Genomic DNA, 19,350 nt, shown 5'->3' with positions numbered 1-19,350 from the left:
ACTCTCCTTGACTAGGGTCACTGACACAGTTACTTGGAGATCTTTGGGGGTGCTTAATCCTGACATTACTCTCAATGTGGAATCATCTTCAAGCAAGTAAAAGATAATGACCTTCCTTGCTGTCCCTGCTTCTCCCGTCACAGATATACATGTGGCTTCCATGGAAGCGCTCCCAAAGGGCTGCTCCTTCACAGCTCCGTGGCCCCTGGTACACTCATAATTAAGGCCTTAAGCTTTGGTTGATTATCTACTTAATTGCCCATGTGAAGTCTAAGCTCCAGGAAAGCAGGTCACATTGACCGTGTCCACCACTTCACCCCCAAGCCTGGCACTCTTCCCCAGAGCTGCGGTAAAGTCCCTGGTTCAGTAGCAGGTCCAGGATGCTCTCTCTTGGGAGGCCCCGCCCACATAACCCGTTACTAAGGATCAGGAACCAGGGCTGGAGAGAGACTGGGATGGGCAACTTGGAGAGACACAGGACTGACTTACGGGTGGAAGGGAATAAAATGTTGCTTTTCCTCATCACTCTCTGCTTTGCCCTTGATGATGTCAGTGATGTCCATAACTAGAAAGATAAAGGAAATGCGCGAATAGTTAAGTCAAGCAGAGGTGGTGAGAGGGGTGGATTATACGGCAGGGGAGAAGGGGAGGAACATTGGAGGGAGGGCCCCAGGGTGTAGTAGAGGGCAAAGGAGATGGTTAGACAGGTGGCAACAACAGAGTTGGGTAGCAAGGTTCTTGTTGGATGTGTATACCGAGTCTCGTCTGTACTCACACAACCCATGGACAGGGATTCTCTGTAGGATCTGAGCATCCAACGAAACACCCTCTTTTCATGACCATGTGCATGGCATGTACACAGAATTGTTGAACCCTTGAGCCTCGCCAACTGACTTCATAGCCAATATGCAAATGTACTAGGGATGACCAGAAAGCCAGGGGACATGTAATGGCAGACGAAAGAGTCTCTCAAAGTGACAAATGGATGAGATGCAGGAATTGGAAAGGGTTCCTGATTTAAAACTTATATTTTGCTTCGAAATATTCGTCTTAGCATTTATCCATACGGATGTATCGGTGTGTTAATGTACATGTGTAGAGGAAATTGTGCAGAGGTCTGAAGGCACCAGCTACCCTGGAGCTGGAGTTATAGACGATTGTGAGCTGTCGGATGTGGCTGCTGGGAACTGAACTCTGGTCCTCTGGTAGAGTAGCAAGCACTCCTAACTAACCACTTAGCCATCTCTCCAGCCCACCAAATTTATCTTTTAATAATAAGAAAAATACTGGCATATCCAATCGCCATGTCGCAGGTATTTCAATTGTCTTTTGAGAAAAATACACTTTAGTGAAATAAAGTGAGTTCATTAAAAAAGGAAATATATTAAGTAAATAATAGTGCCTTCAACTAATAGCCAAATAGCACATAAACCACAAAAGTAGGGCAGGAATGACGAAGCTTTGGGCGTGCTCACAGCTAGTGCCAGGGGAAAGGCGGAGCTATGTGCTTCGGCAGCCCACAAGGACCCCGCAGTGCCCTCCTTTTCTGAATGTCCGTTCTCATCTGGAATTCAGACGGATGGTATGACTCACTCTGTGTAACTGCATTTCCTCTCCTGGATATGTTTTTTTCCAAAATGATTTGCTCCCCATAATTAGATCCAGACCGTATTGTTCGTCCCTTTTCACAAGCGCGAGGGAGCTGAGGCGCCAACTGCTCAGACTGTGCCACGCTCCTGGGTGCCCTGGGCCAGACCTTAGGACCGCATTATTCGCTGAGCTTATCATAAATCTGGACTCAGTCACCAGTGACTTCAGTTAGCCACCACAAATGTAGTTATTAAAGGCTGCTCAGCCCAGATTTTGCAGGGGTGGAGGGGTAGGAATAATCTTTAAAATTCAGGCACATAAAAACGTGTGCTCTAATAAAATTTAAGTGCAGACATCAGTCATCCCACCTGCCACCCCAAAGGGCCTCCTCAGCCCCTGGGTGCACTTCTTGATATTAGTATCCTTAAGATCCATCTTCCCAATTCGGACTATTTGGCAAATCAAGTAAATCTTATCCCTGTTGAGGTCTTTGTTTCCAAGATCCTATAAAGAGAGAAAAGAAAGCAGTTTCAATCATATGTTTAATAAAAACAAGTAAAATAGGAACAAAGCAATGGTCATTTCTAAGGAGTGTGGCTAGCATTGCAGTGTCACCATCGGTCATAGGAAAGGTGGAAACTGAGGTCACCACACCCTTTGAACAGATAAGGAAGGCAAGGACCAGCTGAGGTCCTGAGTGGCAGGACCCTAGAGACACCACTCTGCACCATCTCGTCTGATCCCTCACAGTGCTATCAAGCACCTCAAAGATGCTGCTATTTTTGCATCCCACTTTTCCCTGTAAGAACAATTCTTCTGGATCATGACCTTGGTCCTTGTCATGACTTTGGTCCTTGGTGACTCTGGGATGGAGTTTAGTAACTGGAGCAGCATTGCAGAGGCATGCCCTGAGCATCTCAGCATTCTACTGCAGTGTATTTAGGTGCCCCATCTTCATCAGGCTCCCTGCCAGCCAGAAAGAGCTGGGGCAGAAAAAAAAAGACATGCTATTATGTCAGCTTAGAAAGTCAACCCTGGGCCTACCCTTGCTGGGGAGCAGCTTACCCTCTGAGTTAATTCTCTTGTGAGCATAAACATGGGGGACAAGCTCATCCAGGAACAGGCAGAGCAGCCAGCCCCAGCTTCTCACTGTGGGTGGTGTGAGAAGAAGGGGACACAGAGAAGAGAGTCTATGGGTATAAGACAGGCCCCTGATATGGCCCACATCTACCTACAAGGAACTGGGCTACTTAAATTTCATGTGCCTATTTGGCTAAGCTACGATGTACAGCTGGTCAAACACTAGTCTTAACGTTGCTATGAAGGTATGAACCTCCTCAGTTGACTAGAGTGAGTGAGGTTCTCTTCCATAACATCTGTGGGCCATGTTTAAGGCCTTCAAAGCAAAACCTGAGCCTTCCTACAAAAGGAGGAATTCTGCTCAAAACTTTACCCTGTAAGGTTGGAGTTTTCCAGCTCTCTTGCTTCCCTGCAGAGTCAAGCACCTATCTTCTAGATTGTTCCCGAAAGCCTAGTCATGAAGGGCTCTCCTTTTCCCATCTAGCAGAGTGGACAATGTCCCCTCCATCACTGGGATCACCCTGACAGGCAGGGAGAAGAGAAGAAGTGCAGGAGCAACCTGAGGAAGCCTGCTGTGCCTGTATGACCCCAAGGACCTGCAGGACTCCTTCAACCGCTCCATTCTAGAACCTCCTGGGAACTCATCTTTGGAAGCCATGCTGATTTTTTTTTTTAATTTCTCATCCCCCAACGTCAGTAGCTCCCTGTTTCCTACCGCTTTGGCGCTCATCTTTCCAAGCTGACATGAAAGGGCTAGACATAATATACCCAGCTGTCCTCGCCAGCTGATTCCTCACTAGTCTCTCTATTTTTATCCACATAGATTGCTTTATTGCTCTGGAGATGTACAATTCTCTCTCTCTCTCTCTCTCTCTCTCTCTCTCTCTCTCTCTCGATCTTTCTTTCTAAGCATACCTCTACCCAAATGCCTGTCTCTTATTCCTCTGTATAATCAAGTTCTCTCCATGATTAACATCTCTGTCCTCAGTCATTTATAGTGACACCCATTCTTAATTACTTGTCCTCTATGTCAAGATTTTTTTTATTTATATTTTAAATATTTTGACTTCTGTCTTTGTGAGACATTCAGGAGCCAAAGAGGCCTTGACACCGGAAAGGTTTCTGCCAACATACAGAAGTCCTGACCCCAGCACCTCAGAGCCTGACTGCCTTCAGAAAGCTGCCTTTGCAGAGAAAATGTGGTTAAGACAAGGTCATCAGAGTGGGTTGATCCAATGTAATATCTGTTTTCGCAAGCAGAGACTAGGAGGCACACATGCGCACACGCATGCACTCACACGAGTTCACATGCACACATGACCATGAAAAAGGAAGAAGGGTGTTGTCTACAAACCAAAGATTGACCTCAGACAAAGCAACTCTGCCAACACATTATTGCCAGATATCTAGTCTCCAGAACTCAGAGAAAACAAATGTCTGTCAACCCAGCCAATCTACGAAGTTTCATTACAGCAGCACTGGCAGACTAATACGCTAGATACATGCAGAACCAAGGTTCGGAGACATCATCCCCTCTCCCCACACCCTGAGATGCCACTTGTCCTCAAAGGAAAATACAGTTCTTTAAGAACTGTTTGGGAGGATCCTTGGCCCTAGAGAATCTCAATGCTCCATACACTACAGCAAACTGCCTGAACACATGCTTTGCAGCCCAGGTAGAATTCTTGGCCTGGCACATAACAAGAAATCCTTATCGAGAATGTAGGCTCCAGTCTGAGGCTTCCCCCACCCCAGTCACCTCTACTCTGGTCTTGCAAAATTCCAACATTTGGTGGAAAGACAAGCAATAGAACTTAAAAAGCATCTCCTGCTATAACAACATGTGCATTAGCATGCCTTTCCCTTCCTAGTCTTCTTTCCTGCAGCTCCAGACTGGGCTAACGCATCAGGGGCCTCACGATACACCCCATTTCCATACGGCAGACCAAAGAGGGCAAACTCTTAGGGAGCCAATGGATGAGACATCGGCATCAGCCAGACCCTTATGCCAGCTTCTCAGGCCCAAGGAGCCACCATCCTGACCCCAAATAGGAGACCAGAGAGAGGGCAAACATCCAGAGGGTAGAGAAAGAAGGCCAACTAGTGCCACAGCTGCCAGGTCGTATCTCACACTCAACTTCAGTCAGCATCACTGTGACACCCAGTTGAAAGTGGCTCGCAGTCATACACCATTGTGCCGCCCTGTCTTAACTACCGTTGCTATTTGGATTGCTGTCTGACATTGCTACGGTGTCTTTACTCATTTGTTTATTATTTATTATATTTTAATAAAATTTTATTTTATGTTTTTTCTACTTTCTTGCACTCTAACGCTGCAGGAAAGGAGAGAAGGGAGAGAAGGCATGCTAATGCCTCTGGTTATTATAGCAGGTAATGTTGATTCTAAGTTATATTGTTCTGCTTCCCTCCCAAATACTGGAATTTTGTAAGAACAAAGTAAAAGCATTTTAAAATAAAACTAATAAAAATTAATTAATTTTCTGTCAATTATTATTAATAATTTATTATTCTTTCAGGACCCCCATTGGTGGACCTGAAAGCAGAGGCCTCATCAGCTGTTCCCTAGCAGCAGGCACTGAGCTTACAAGTGGCTTTTGAATCCATACAAAACACAAGAGTGCCGTGACCTTTCATATCTCCAAATGAAGCTGTCAATCATCTCAAGAGAGGGACACATCAGTCTGTCCAACCAATCAACTGAAGGTCTTTAGTTCACTTGTTCTGTAGAGCAGAGGTGTGGCACCCCAGAATTCTGAGAAGCCAGGATCCCATTCTCACTAGTCCTGTGTGACACAAACTTGCCCCTGCCTTTTCCTTCACGCTCGTATCATGGGCTGGTCCTCTGCACAGCAAAGCACTGATTGATTCCCTGTCCTCCCCCGTCTTGTGGAACATATGTCTCCTGGTTTAATCACGAAGCCTCGTGGGACACTCCTATTTATCAAGCAAATAAATAGGCTCCTCCTTCTAACTAGCAATAGATATACAAGATCAAGTGCATTTGTATATGCCAAGAAAACTCTGTCTCAGCAATTAGGACCTATGATCCCATTCCATGCCTCTGGCATATTTTTTTTCAGGAAATAACAAACAAAATAAATCAAATATACCCTCAATCTAATCACAATGTAACATAAGACACTGCACTTAATGGGCTGTAACAGGGAAATTATTGTAGAGCAAGGTAGGTTAATCTAGCATGTCGGTCACTTCTGGATCTAACTCATCAGTTTGGTCAATGCCAAAACCCATCCCAGCTCCTCCTCCATAATTTCCCCCTCTAATGCAGGCAATGGAGCACGGAGGTACAGAGTCTTCTCCCCAAAGGAGCTAGTAAACTATGCTTGTTTCCTTAGTGAAGAAGGAAATGATTTCTCTGCTGGAAATGATAACCCTTATCTCATTCTGCTTACTGAGCCCCCTGCTCAGAGCTAAAGACCAAGTTCACTTTCAGAAACAACCCATCCAAATAACAATTGACATTATCCTTCTACATATAAGTCATGCTAGTTAAGTATTAGTGTTTGGAAGGATGGTCCTAAGGACGTGCCAGGTCTTTAATTGCCTATGGCTTAATTATATTCAGAATGTCCAATTGACTAAGGCAGCCAGTGTCCTTGAAAGATCCTATATTTTTTCCTGATGAATTTTAGAAGTGTTTTCAGAAAGGCCTGAACCAAAGAAAGAAAATTAGATTTACTGTGAATTAACGAGCAAATCAAAACTAGTAGCTTCTGTGCCCGGGTTACCTAACCATTGCTGATCAGGGAGGCACACTTGCTTAGATGGTCCTGTTGTCTGTGTGTACAGAGTGAGAAAGACAGGGGAGGGGAAGAGAGCAAAGGAGGAGACTCATCTTCCCAACGCCCAATGACATCTTTAAGACATACAATGACTCCATGAGCAATGAAGCCCCATGAAAAGCCCAGAGCACAGCTCTGTGTGGAGCCCTGCTCCATCCTGAGCAATGCCCAGCCAGCCTCTTTCCCAAGGCCAGGTCACTGGGCGTGTAGAGAGCAGTGGACAGAGAACACACACTCACCGTGAAGACCACCTTCAGGTTATTGAGCATCTCAATCTCCTTTGGGAATCCCTTGCTGCCCCATCGCACCAGATAGTTCTCACTGTGGGAGGAAGAGTAGCAGTCTGTTACAGGTGGGGCATCCATTCAGAGATACCCATGAGCATCAGCTACGTTTTCAGCACTGTAGTGGCTACTGGAGACAGGGCAGTGTTTGAGAGAGCCTTCCCTCTGAAGGATAAGTTGTGTTGGGAGTGGGGGACGAATTATGAACATATGTGTATCCTTGCACACCTTTCCTCCCCAACTGCTAAAACATCCTGGTGCAGCTGCCTAGTATTTTTGCCGAGCAGCTGCATACTCGGTAGAGGTTATTGGCAAAGTCAGAGATGAGAGAGGAGAGGATTTTAGCAGGCTCTGCAGAACACCCACTAGCGCATCTCCCTTTCCAGCCTGCTCTCCTTCTGAGACTGAGTCAGGATTTGGATTTTTTTTGAAGTTGTCCTTTGAAGGTACAACTGTTTCTGCTAACAGGACGCCTTAGGATGAGGAACCATAAAGTTGTCACCTTCGGTCCATTTAAATAAACTGTTCCACTGTTATTTGACAACTGCATAATAATGCAAGTGTGCTGTGAAGGAAACATTCAAGACATTGTAAGAATGCACGTTGCAAAGTCCTGCCCTGGTCTAGGTGGCGAGAGACATCTTTGCTAAAGAAAACACATGTAGTCAAATTGAGCACGGACTAGAAAAGGTTTCAGGCGAGGCAAAGATGTAGGCAAAAGTCATAGATGTAATCTGAGAAAGAGCTTTAAGAGTTAAGTGGTGTGGGAAAAATTATACAGAGACCCAGAGCAAATGGGCCTTGTAGATCATTTGGGGATTTTTGACTCTCTCTTAAAACTAATGGAGGGAGCTGGAGAGATGGATCAGGGCTTATGAGCACTTGCTGCTCTTGCAAAGGACCCAGGTTTGGTTCTCAACACCCACATGCAGAAGCTCACATTGGCATGCAACTCCAGTTCCTGGGTAACTAATGCCCTCATCTGGACTCTGCAGGCATCTTCACAAACGTGGTGTGCGTACAAATAGGCACACACATACTCATAAAATAGAATAAACTTTTAAAAAATTCTGAAGTAATGGAAATTCAGTGAATAATCGTATGAGGGAATGGTGACAACCCATTACTCAGCAGTCCCCCAAGATTCAGGCATCATAATTTGCCAACTGACTACTACTGGCAATCACATACACCCATGTGGTGAGATCTACTGGTCTACCCAGGCAGGCCAGAAAGTCTGAGGGGGCAGCACTAATATTACTTAGAAGTATAGTACACTTTACTGAGATGAGTCATTGGGTGTTTTATGCCATCCAGAAACATACAGTTGATGTTAAATAAATGCCCACTAATTTGAAGTAAGAAAATTAAAATAATAATATAACCAAATTTATTCTAGTAGGCAGCATAAAAGAATTCAATGAGGTGAAAGAAAACTGCCTTATTTAGAGCCCCCCTTTCTCTCTCTCTCTCTCTCTCTCTCTCTCTCTCTCTCTCTCTCTCTCTCTCTCTCTCTCTCTCTCACACACACACACACACACACACACACACACACACACACACCTTCCCTCCACTCAGATGGATATTTTCTTGCTTGTTTGAATGGTATTTGCTTGTTTGTTTGGAGATTTGTTGTCAGGTTGCTGTTTTTGCTTTTGCTTATTTTGAAAACAGTGGGTATTAAAGCCTCAGACTTGTATAAGCAAGGTAAGTGCCCAAGTACAGAGGTATATCCTCAGGCCTGTTGTTGTTGATTTTCCCCAGAGTGGCCTTGAACTCACAACCCTCTTGCCTCAGTCTCCAGGACAGCTAAGACCACAAGTCCGCTCCACCCATCCAGACTTACTCACAATGTTCACCAGAGTAGCTGGAACAAAACTGAAAGAAGGACATGGACCTAGAGCATATGGAGTCCAGCCTTCAATCAACCAAAAGTCAAAACACAAGCAAATTAAGTATACAATTACATTTTGCTTTCATTTTTGGTAAGAGCCAAAATTTTCAGTGGGATTGATAGCAAACTATCCAAGAAGGCTCAATAATATCTTAAGTGATTCCCCTGATTATTTATGGATTGCTCGTATTGAAGTACCTGGGTTCTGTCCAGGACCTTTCATCACATATAGCAATCCCCTTTCTGACCAGCTTGCTGCATCTAAACAGCAGGCGCCAGCAATTTCCTTTGGAGAGAAATGTAATCATAAATAAGAAAAGCAATTTAGAAGGCTGAACTGCTCCCATCCATTCTTGCTCAGAAGAGCTGATGATAGAATCTGAAAGTTTGAGCCATTGACACAGGTGAGGAGGAGGAAGGATTGTTCCATCCTCTTAAACTCTTGGGGACATAAGCTCAGTGCTGGCCTCATGCCCACGCTGCTACATTTTTGTCCTACAAAAAAGTATTTTCAATTTCCAGCCAGGACTCTCTGGGTATCCTGGGAACCTGGCCACAAATGGTCCCGACATGGAAAGATCAGTACCAGACAACTTGTCTCCAGTTCGCATCTGAGCCCCCACAGAGGAAGTCTTAACTTCTGCCTGGGACAGTAAATTGTTAGAGTGGGCAGGAGTGGAGAGTGCAGTTTGAGGAAGAAAAGGAGCATCTAAGACAAGTCAGACTAACATAGGGAATGTTCCAGGCCCCTCTTCTGTGCTTTGTTTTTTCCTGGTTAGCATTTTCACGATCTTGGTGCTTCCCCATCCCCATTCCTGCTCTTCCTAAGGGCTGCCCTGTGTCCCTAACACTCTCAAAGGCATCATTCAGACACATCCCATCGACCATATTTTCCAGGGTGGTACATCAGGGAACAGAGTGACCATCTCAATGATCTATCACCTCCCTCCACAAAGCTGGCTGAGGCCATCCATCACTGAGTGGACCAGGGGCCAGGCAACCTCACCGATGCAGATCCAAGTTGTCACGTATCTAAGGGACACAGGGGTTCTAACAGTGCTGTTAATACCCCTTTCCACAACTGCCTCCAGTGCAATTTTTAGGAGATAGCCAGGAACTTAGGGCACATGGGGCAAGGGCCCTAAAGGAGCAGGAACTACTAGTGTATTTGTAGTATCTACTGGGCGTGATCAAGTAAGCACCAAGTTCTAGTATCATATCCACTGAGACTGAGCCAGCTGAATAACAGGGACTTAGATGTGTGATAAAGTCTAGCTTTCGGCGAGAAGGGTGCTGAAACTCTGGGGGCAACCATAAAAACAATCTGAGTGGCAAAATTAAATGGAATATAATTTGTCTTTAGAGTCAGGTGGGCATAGATCTAAGCTTCAGCTCGGTTGTTTATAAACAGGTGTGACTTCAGGCATGTTTTCTGACCTCTTTGAGCTTCACCTTTTCACCGAAATTTCACTCTAGGTTCAAATGAGATCGAATATAGAGCTCGGTGCTGCCCTCCTGCACAGCCCAGCTATGCTTCACCGTCTCTGGGAGAACCACTACTAACTAAAGCAACACTCCTCACTCGGTGCTTCCTGTGACTTCATCTAATCATCCTAACATTGAACTAGAAAAATACCATCTTCCATATAAACACAAAAGGATCATAATCCAGCTCCATTTTAATGTGTCAAACAGGAACGATTCCTCCAAAACCCCTACTGCATAGAAACAAATAAAGATCACCTGAGAGCAAGGATTGGCTGAGCCACAAGCACAGGGGAAGGGGATGAATGGGGCAGAAGGGAACAATCTTCAAGATTCCCAAAGGCGTTTCCTGTCCTTGAGCTGAGTCACCCAGAAGTTCCCTGGCTTCCTTCATACCCAAGAGCAGTCAATGGCAGGCATTCATGATGATGCCCATTGGTATGCTGTGCCCATATTCACCTGCACTTTTCTCATTAAAGTCTGAAATCAATGGCCCAGAGAGGTCAACGCTCACAGTTTGCAAACAGCCAACTCAGGCGTAAGTTTGTTTAGCAGCCTCATTAGGGTTAAGGGAAATCAAACAGCAGAATGAGTATGTGAGCTTTTGTGGAGGATTGAGATTTTCCACCATTCATTTCTCAGCTCCCATTTTAAAAACAGGTATTTTTATCTTACCCATTGCTATTTGTCTGAATCTTGCAATTTTTGATAACCAAGACACATTATCATAACCACAAACCCGCTGAGAAAACAAATCAGGGGCAAATAGCACTTCCGCCCAACTCCCACACTCTCCAAAGGAGTCCTTCCCACACTTTCATTGAAGCAAGCTGAGTTTCTTTTCTGGTAGGAACTACTCCACAAAGAAAGGTGAGAGGAAAAGATCCTCTGTGCACTGCCGAGTCTAGCTTCCCACAGGCTGAGAAGCCAGGACACACCGGACACACTGACCTTATGACCATATTTCTTTGGGGGTCATAGAGAGACATGAAGAGCTCAGCATCCTCCCCAATTCGGCACACGAAGTTTCTCACAAAGACATAGAGGCTGTGGGTGGGAGATGAGGAGATCCGCGAATACATCCCATAATCTGGCTGGTCTTTTGACTGAAGTGTAGAAAGAAGAAGAAAAACAGAAGATATAACAAGTAACCCGAGGACCACTTAAAACAACAGAAACACCGTCTGGAGTACGAAGAGCCCCTCCACTGTAAGCCGGAATAGTTGAGCATCCAGCCAGCTCAATCACCATAAGTGTCTGCGGTCTGAGGGTTGTCCCTTTGACCCTGCTTGCTTTCATCTTCCTATCCTGGGAGATATTACCACTGACCCATAACTCTCCATGAAGTTAGTGGCCTAAAAAAACACAAGTTATAAAGGAAATCTGTAAGTGCTCATGTGTTTGGTTAATTTCATGTCAACTTGACACAACTTGGAAAGAAAGACTCTCAACTGAGAAAAATCCCTCTATAAGATTGGCCCATAGGCAAATCTGTCAAGAATTTTCTCGATTGCTAATGGAGAGGAGAAGGCATAGCCCACCCTGGGCAGTGGTATCCCTGGGCAGGTGGTCCTGAGTTGTATAAGAAAGCAGGCTGAGCAAAGCCATGAGGAACAAGCAAGGAAGCAGTGTTCCTCCGTGGCCTCTGCTTCTGTTCCTGCCTTGAGTTCCAGTCCTGACTCCCCTTGGTGATGGAATGTGTCCTGTGTATTACAAGTTGCTTTTGGTCACAGCAATAGAAACCCTAACTAAGATATGGCTCTTAGTAGCATTATGCACTGGCAATCTACCCAAACACCCTACAATCAGACAGTGATGTAGGCTATCAGTACGGCCAGTAATAAACACATCAACATTAGGCCAGCAATATACAGGCTCAGCACTGAAAAAAAAAAAACAAATGTTCGTTAGTATACATAATAAAAGGAATTCCCAAAACAATATGCTAAGTCAAAAATGCCCAAGAAAAATAACACTGGATATTCTATTTGAAAGCTCTGGAAGAGTCAGAATGAGGAAGAGAATACAAATTATGGATTGCTAGGCTCGAATGAGGAAGGTGCATGAAGAAGTTTGTAAGGAAGATGGTAGCATTATCTGTATGCCAATTGTTGGGAGGGATATCCGTCACCACTAACATCCACCTAAGTGAAGCTTAGAGATAGTGATTTTTACTACATAAAAGCAAGTCCAAAAATGTAGTTGCTTTCCAATAACTCACAGCAAATAATCAGAGCCACTTCATTTTCACTATCAAATCTATTTTTATGCACTTATCCATGAATAATTTATTTTGATGCATTATAGTTTTGTTTGCAGGTGTCTGTCTTAAAAAAAATAAGGTTTTAATTAAGATAAAAATACACGGCAGTTAAAGTGGCCTTGTTTAAATATAAACCAGGCTTAATCTTCCTTGAAGTCTTTTGCTGGCTTGCCATCCTACTTAGATTGACATCTGAACTTTTTCCCACAATCCCCAGGCTGCTCTGGAGGCAGACTCTGCTGCCTACCTCTGCAAATTAGACCACTCCCCACAGCTCACCGTGCCCCACCCACACCAGATTCCTTCAGAACTTACCTCAGTGCCTTTGCATTTGCTGCTGCCTCTACCTGGAGCACCTGCCACCAGATCCCCTCAGCACTGGTGGCTTCGACATTACTCCTTCACACCTCCAAGAGACCTTTCCTGCCCAGTCCTCTCAAAGCAGCCCCTGATTCACAGTGCCTACTTTATTGTCTTTTATCACCAGCTACAATTAACTTTTAATTAATTAATTTACATCTTTGCTACCTTTCTTCTCTTCTTTTTTCTAGAACCTAAAAGCTCCAAGATTGGGAAACATGCCTGGCGTTGAATTACTTGTGGGATGCATGCCTAATGACTAAACAGATCTAAGTACAAAAACTTAAAGCCTGCATTGTTGCTGATCATCTCAGGTTGGAGGACAGATGGCCCCTTGAAATCACACAGTGCAGTCTTCTAGCCTGTTATTTGCAGTTTATAGTGTGCACAATGGCAGCTTTGCTTGGCCAAAGCCTCCAGTGCAGAGCTCACCATTTCCTCTTTGATGCGCTCTGTGATTTTTTCAGTAGCCTCCTCGTGAGCGTGGAACAAGCTGATGATGCTGGTGTTGTCAGGGTCCAGTATGTTTCCATCTTCGTCTCTGACAATTAGATCAAGCTCAAGGATTCTGTAAGGCAAGAACCGGAGGTGACACTCACTGGAGAGGCCTTAGGGTGTGATGTCTTCTGCAGCAAAGGGTTGATTAAAAGCTAAAACCGCTACTAAGGGAACCTCTACGTAGGAGCAGCTAAGGAAACTGATCAATAATGGGAAACTAGGTAGTGGAATTTATAAGTGTATCATTTTGGGGCTGGTGAGATGGCTCAATCAGGAAAATGCTCTTTTTCCAAGCAAGGGGACTTGAGCTAAATTCTCTGAACCCACAGAACAAAAGCAGGCATGGTGGAAGATGCTTCTAATGCCAATGCTGGAGAAACAGACAGATTCCCTAGAGTTCACTGGCTGGCCAGGCTAGTCAACTTGATGAGTTCTAGGCCAGTGAAAGACCCTGTGTATAATAAATAAATAAGAACAGGCGGATGGAGCCTGAAGAATAACACCACAGGTTGTCCTCTCTCCTGTGTCCCTCTGCACACACATTGTACCTGCATACATGAAAACATGCACATGCAGAGATAGAATGTAGTTTTGGCATATTTTGCAAAATATCTCCATGAACAAAATAAAATGTGAAAAAATAGCGCATTTTATGTGAAATAAATCAAACCACAGAACACAGAACAATGACAAACCTAGCCAGGTGTGTTTCCTAGTTGTTTGTATAAGAATAGCTATGAGCAAAGATCTAGATGCAAAAGATGACCAAACCACAGACATGGGTTACCCATGAGAAAAGCAGAGGGCCTGGGACTGGGAGACATGGAGTTGTCCAAGGAGACATATGTGGTGTCTCTGTTTGTTTAATGTTTCACTCCATACACATACATAGGTGCTCACATATTATTCAATAGTATATGGAAATGGTCGTTGAGGTAAAGCACTCTGAGATGTATTGATTGCTACCCACGGCCTGATGTTCGGCTGCTCGGCTTCCAGGCCACAAGCTTTCGCTCTTTGGCATTGATCTGTGTCAACAGCACCTGTCACTTTGCCTGTCAACAGCACTGACAGGAAAGTCACAAGCAGTAACTCTCTTCAGCTGGTACTACACTCACCACCCCCCTCAACCCCGAAAGCCAGGCGCTGTTAGTATTCCCATTTTACACCTTTAAAAGAGACTAAGAAGAGGGAGCTAGTTAATTGTCTCAAAATCACAGTATTAACACAAACCAACACAGCACCTTCCCCTGCACTCTGGACCCGTACTGTAAACTGTTCTGCTCTTCAGAGCACTGTATGGATCGGGCTGGAAGGAAGGGCGGGTTGGCAGATTGTAATGTGAAGCTCCTTTTGCATTTGATGCTGGTCAGAGAATGTCAATCAACCATGCTCAGAAGAACGGTTCAGAGAAGACCAACAGTCATCTTGTTGGGCTCCATTACAAAGTACCAGACTTCAGAGGCATATCAAGGGCAAATGAAGGAGATTACAGCTTCCTCTTACTTAAGAACCAGAATTGGAGGCACACCTTTCATCACATCCAAATACAAACTGGAGGGAGCCAAGGATCACCGATTTGGACGTTCATTAGGAAATTAACTCCCAGCTACATATGACTCATAACATTGCCTGCCCATGCTGCCCAGAGAGCGATGCCAAGGGGGATAAATGCACTCAGCTAATGCTGAGCAGAGGCTCACGTGACCTCAGAAAAGATGGAGCAGAGCCAATACATAATTTAGCCTCGAGATCTCTCTAGCTCTTCCCCTCGAAACTGATCAAAGAGGATTCAATTCTAAAAAGGATGAATAAAACATCCTCCCAGGTCCAGCTGTCTTGAGACTTGGAGAACTCAGTTGAGGATTCCTCGTTGCTTGGATATGGAACAGCTTGTTCATGGTCATTCTCCCTCGGAACCTGGGTGCAGCCGGGGCTGTCTTTCAGGTGGACCCCACTATGCTGAATCAGCGTCTGTTCATTTTGGGGAATGGGATGTTTTGATGAGGTCTCCTCAGAGGGGAGCCCCACTGCTCTCTTCTGTTCAAGACTACAAACCTGAGGAGGGGTACAACAGGAAATCCCCCACCCCATAAATATTTTTTTTTAAAAGAAAGAGAATAAAGGAAACCTGAACTAGCTTTTGCCAGGCTTTGCGACACTCGGAACAAATCTAAGCTAGGCACTCCAGGCTTCCTTCCCAGCGCCCGTCTGCACTCACCACTCTTTTCCCTGACTGCTGCTCAGAGACTCTCCTAACCACTTGTGTTACTCAGACTGTCTGATTGTTGTGACCAAATGCTTTGTGGAAACAGCTTTCAGAGATGAAGGATGTGCCTTGGTGGGCACGCAATGATGGGGTAGTGCAGTTGATATCATGGTAGCCATGAAGGAGAGAAAAGGGGATCCAGGCCGGGACAAGGGTGAGATGTAGCTCCCAAGGACACAGCCCATAGAGAAATACTTCCCTTCCTCACCTTCCAATAATGCTGCTATACTATGAATATGTCAAGAAATTAGTAATCAGAGCCGTCAAGGTCCCTAGGAACACCTTCACAGATACGCCTGGACTAGTGTTTTATTAATCCCCCAGGCGTTTATTAACCCAATCAAGTGACAATCAAGATTAACCATTGTAACACTTCACCTGGTGTCCTAGGTAGTTTCACTGTCAACTTGGCTGCCTAGAGTCACCAACTGAGGAACTTCCTAGAGCAGGTTGGCCTATGTCAGTGGCTCTCCACCTGTAGGTCATGACCCTCCCAAGGGTTGCTTCTAAGATATTTACATTATGATTCATAAAAGTAGTAAAAATACAGTTATAAAGTAGCAATGAAATAATTTTATGGTTGGGGTGACCACAACATGAGGAACTGTATTAAAGGGTCTCAGCACTAGGGAAGTTGAGAACCACTGGCCTATGCATATGTCTGCGGGGAACTATCTTGATTACTAATTGATGCAGGAGGCTGCAGCCCACTGTGGGTAGCACCATGCCCAGACAGGTGGTTCTGTCCTGTATAAGAACCCTAACGAAGCATGAGCCTTTGAGTGAGTAAGCCAGAAAGCAGGATTCTTCATTGATTTCTGCTTCTAGTTCCTGATTGAGCAGCTGCCTGAAATTCTCCCAATGATGGACCGTGCCCTAGAAGGGTAAGCCATGTAAACCCTTTCCACTTTTGAGTTGCTTTCGGTTAGGGTTTATCATAGCAATGGAGAGGAACCTGGAACACCCAGTGTTTAACTTCTGCTAGTCTTGTTAGTCAGGGCAGTGGTCATACACCTTGCTTCCTTCATCCCTCTTGCCTATGTCCACTCTACTCTTGAGAGTAAGTCTTCTTACCCACAGTGTCTCTTTGCCTTTCTGCCCTGCTCACTAAGTCATGCAGCCGCTTGGAGGCAGAAGAACACAGCTCTAAGCACTTGGACCCTGGAACTATACTCCCGGCTCAGCTGTCTCTGGAGCCAAAGCACCAAACACTCTGTGAGCCTCAGTTTCCTCATCAGAGAAATGGTGATGGTGATGGTACCCACCTTCTAAACTCATTGTCGTGATGAGCTGAAAGTGGGAGGTGGGAGGTGATTAAAATATTCCTGCCAGATAGAGAGTGCTCAGAAAGTTACCATCAGTGCTCACTCACTTCCTGTTGTCATTTCTGTCTTACATGGAGGTTGTATTATACATTGTATAAGCCTGTATCCAAAGACACTTCCCTACATATGATGGAACTCTGCTATCTGAACAATGGAATGGCAGAGTCTTAACTTCTTTCCAGGACTCAGATCCAGCTGCTCTGGTGTTCTTTTTGCTCCCTTGAAGTTCTGTCCAAATTCTAGCCTCCTGGTTGCAAGGAAGCCATCCATCCTACACAGGAGCCACAAGCCCAAGGTACTAGGGCAACAGTAAAGTGCCCAGTTCTCTTACTTCCAAATGAAGCAGCAGGCAAGAGAAGCAAGAAGCAAAGGACCCCTTAGCTGAGCCTCTGTGGTGGGCTTCCCCACACACTTTTCCCAAGGGAAAGGTTGAAAATGAAGACACCAGACTGGGCTAGTGGCTGTTCTGGAGGGGAGCCTAGCTTAGGGTGAGATGTCTTCCTCTTCCTTCTCCCACTATCACCCTCCACTCATTCCGTTCCCATTGTGAGAAAGCCCCCCAGGCAAAAAATCAGAGATGACTAAGGCAGTGATGGCTGCAGAAGGGCTATGGTGTGAGGAAAGACAGGACAGAGCCGATGACTGGCTACTTCAGATGCTGCAGAAATACCTACCATAGCCAGAGGGGCAGTAAGGGGAGGGAAGAGGATCTTCTATAAATGCTGGTCATTTCTACAACCCTAGACCTTCTCAGGAGACCCATTGAGGAAATAACATCTGGAGGTTATTCTGCAGAGCAGAAAACACCCTCAGTTCCCACATGCTCGGCTGCAGCTGTGCTCGGCTGAAGACACGAGCACAGCCATGGCAGAAGCAGCTGCATGGCAAACCCCATCACTGTGGGATGACATGCTGTGAAAACAGATTGGACACACGTCCAAGATGCCATCAGGGGACCAGCAGAGGGACGAGCTTCCAGGATGGGAAGCAGGTGGACACTGGCCTCATCCTTCTGCATCGGAGCCTTATCCTGGTGAACACGATGAAGGAAGGGGAGTCTGACTACTGAGTAGTGTCTTCCTATTCTTTAGAGAGTTCCCTCAGGCCCAGGGTTCAGTCCCCTCTCTGTGGTCTCTGAACATGCCATGATCTTTCATGCCCCCTTTTTGTCAGCTTAAAACGTCTTTACCCTTCAAGACCCAAGGACAATCTCCTCCAGGGAGCTTCTCCTAGCTTCCGTCTCCAAATCTGTGAAGAATATTCTTGCTTCCTAAGTTACCAAACTCATGGCAATACACAGCCATTCAGTCATAGCATACTAACTGGACTGTGGCCCCTGGTATCCCTTAATGGATAGGGACTTTTATTTCTGCAGCACACACACAGAGTACGAAATCAATCTAAGTATAATTGCTTCACACGTGTATGGTAGAATAAGTCATTCAACAACAACAACAACAACAAAAACAGAAAGGGGAGAAGGGCTTTATAGTTTTCCAATGTAGCATAGGTCTACACCCTGGGGATCTACACCCTGGGGTGACATTTCCTAACTATCCAACTCTGAACAACTAACTTCACTTTTTTAAAAAAAATATGAGTTGTATTATTTTTAATTGTTGTCCATGTGTTATGCACATACATGTACATGTGTGACTGCAGGTGAATTCAGAGTCCAGAGAGAGGGTCGGATTTCCTACAGCTGGAGTCGTAAGCAGTTGTGAGTCACCATGTATATGCTGGGAGCTAAACTGGCATTCTGTGCCAAAGCAATGGATGCTTTTATGTATGTATGTACATGTATGTATATATGTATGTGTATAAATGTATGTGTGTATGCATGTATGTATATATGTATGTATTATTTATTTTGACAGGGTTTCTTTGTATATCCCTGACTGTCCTGGAACTCATTTCTGTAGACCAGGCTGGCCTTGAACTCAGAGATTATCCTGCCTCTGCCTCCTGAGTGCTGGGATTAAAGGCGTGGGCCACTACCGCCCAGCTACAATGAGTGCTCTTAACTCCGGAGACATCTCTCCAGCCCCAACCTCCTGTCTTTAACTGCCTCGGTTCCTTCTTCTAAATTGAAGACTAAAATAGGGATAATAAAACTACATGCCCTACAGAGTTATTAAAAGAGCTCAGTGAAGCAGTGTCTGTAAGAAACTTGCCACACAGCCTGGTGTTTAAGACAGGCCAATCGAGTGTTAGTTCCGACACTAATGTTATTGCTATTAGTGTCAGTGGATAGCCTCGCCTCGTCAGTTTGTTTCATTTTCTCCATAATGCCAGGGCATTCCAATTGCAACCAACCCTTGCTTCTATTCCAGTTTGGTAAACAGTTTGTAACTGTGTGAATTGGGGGAGGCATGTGGCTTAGATGACTCCAAGTGGGGGAGCTAAACCTCACACCAGGAAACTGTATCTGTGCAGAGGTAAGTGGCATCCAAGCCGAAAGTGAATGAGCATGGCCGC

The 19,350-nt window shown here is 45.1% G+C and overlaps 1 protein-coding gene across 1 annotated transcript in view; it reads right to left on the bottom strand.

Moving 5' to 3' along the window:
• Window positions 1–19,350, bottom strand: part of Dock2 (dedicator of cytokinesis 2) — a 400,319-nt gene that overhangs the window by 340,683 nt on the left and 40,286 nt on the right. The window contains exons 7-11 of the mRNA XM_075941339.1: window positions 13,213–13,348; window positions 11,109–11,263; window positions 6,734–6,815; window positions 1,959–2,094; window positions 490–565 (exon numbers count right to left, since the gene is read on the bottom strand). Coding sequence (XP_075797454.1) covers window positions 490–565; window positions 1,959–2,094; window positions 6,734–6,815; window positions 11,109–11,263; window positions 13,213–13,348 — 585 coding nt within the window. The remainder of the gene's footprint in view (window positions 1–489; window positions 566–1,958; window positions 2,095–6,733; window positions 6,816–11,108; window positions 11,264–13,212; window positions 13,349–19,350) is intronic.

Source organism: Microtus pennsylvanicus, chromosome 11 (assembly GCF_037038515.1).
Source record: "Microtus pennsylvanicus isolate mMicPen1 chromosome 11, mMicPen1.hap1, whole genome shotgun sequence".
Lineage (NCBI taxonomy): Eukaryota > Metazoa > Chordata > Mammalia > Rodentia > Cricetidae > Microtus > Microtus pennsylvanicus.
This window is presented reverse-complemented; position numbering and strand designations above follow the sequence as displayed.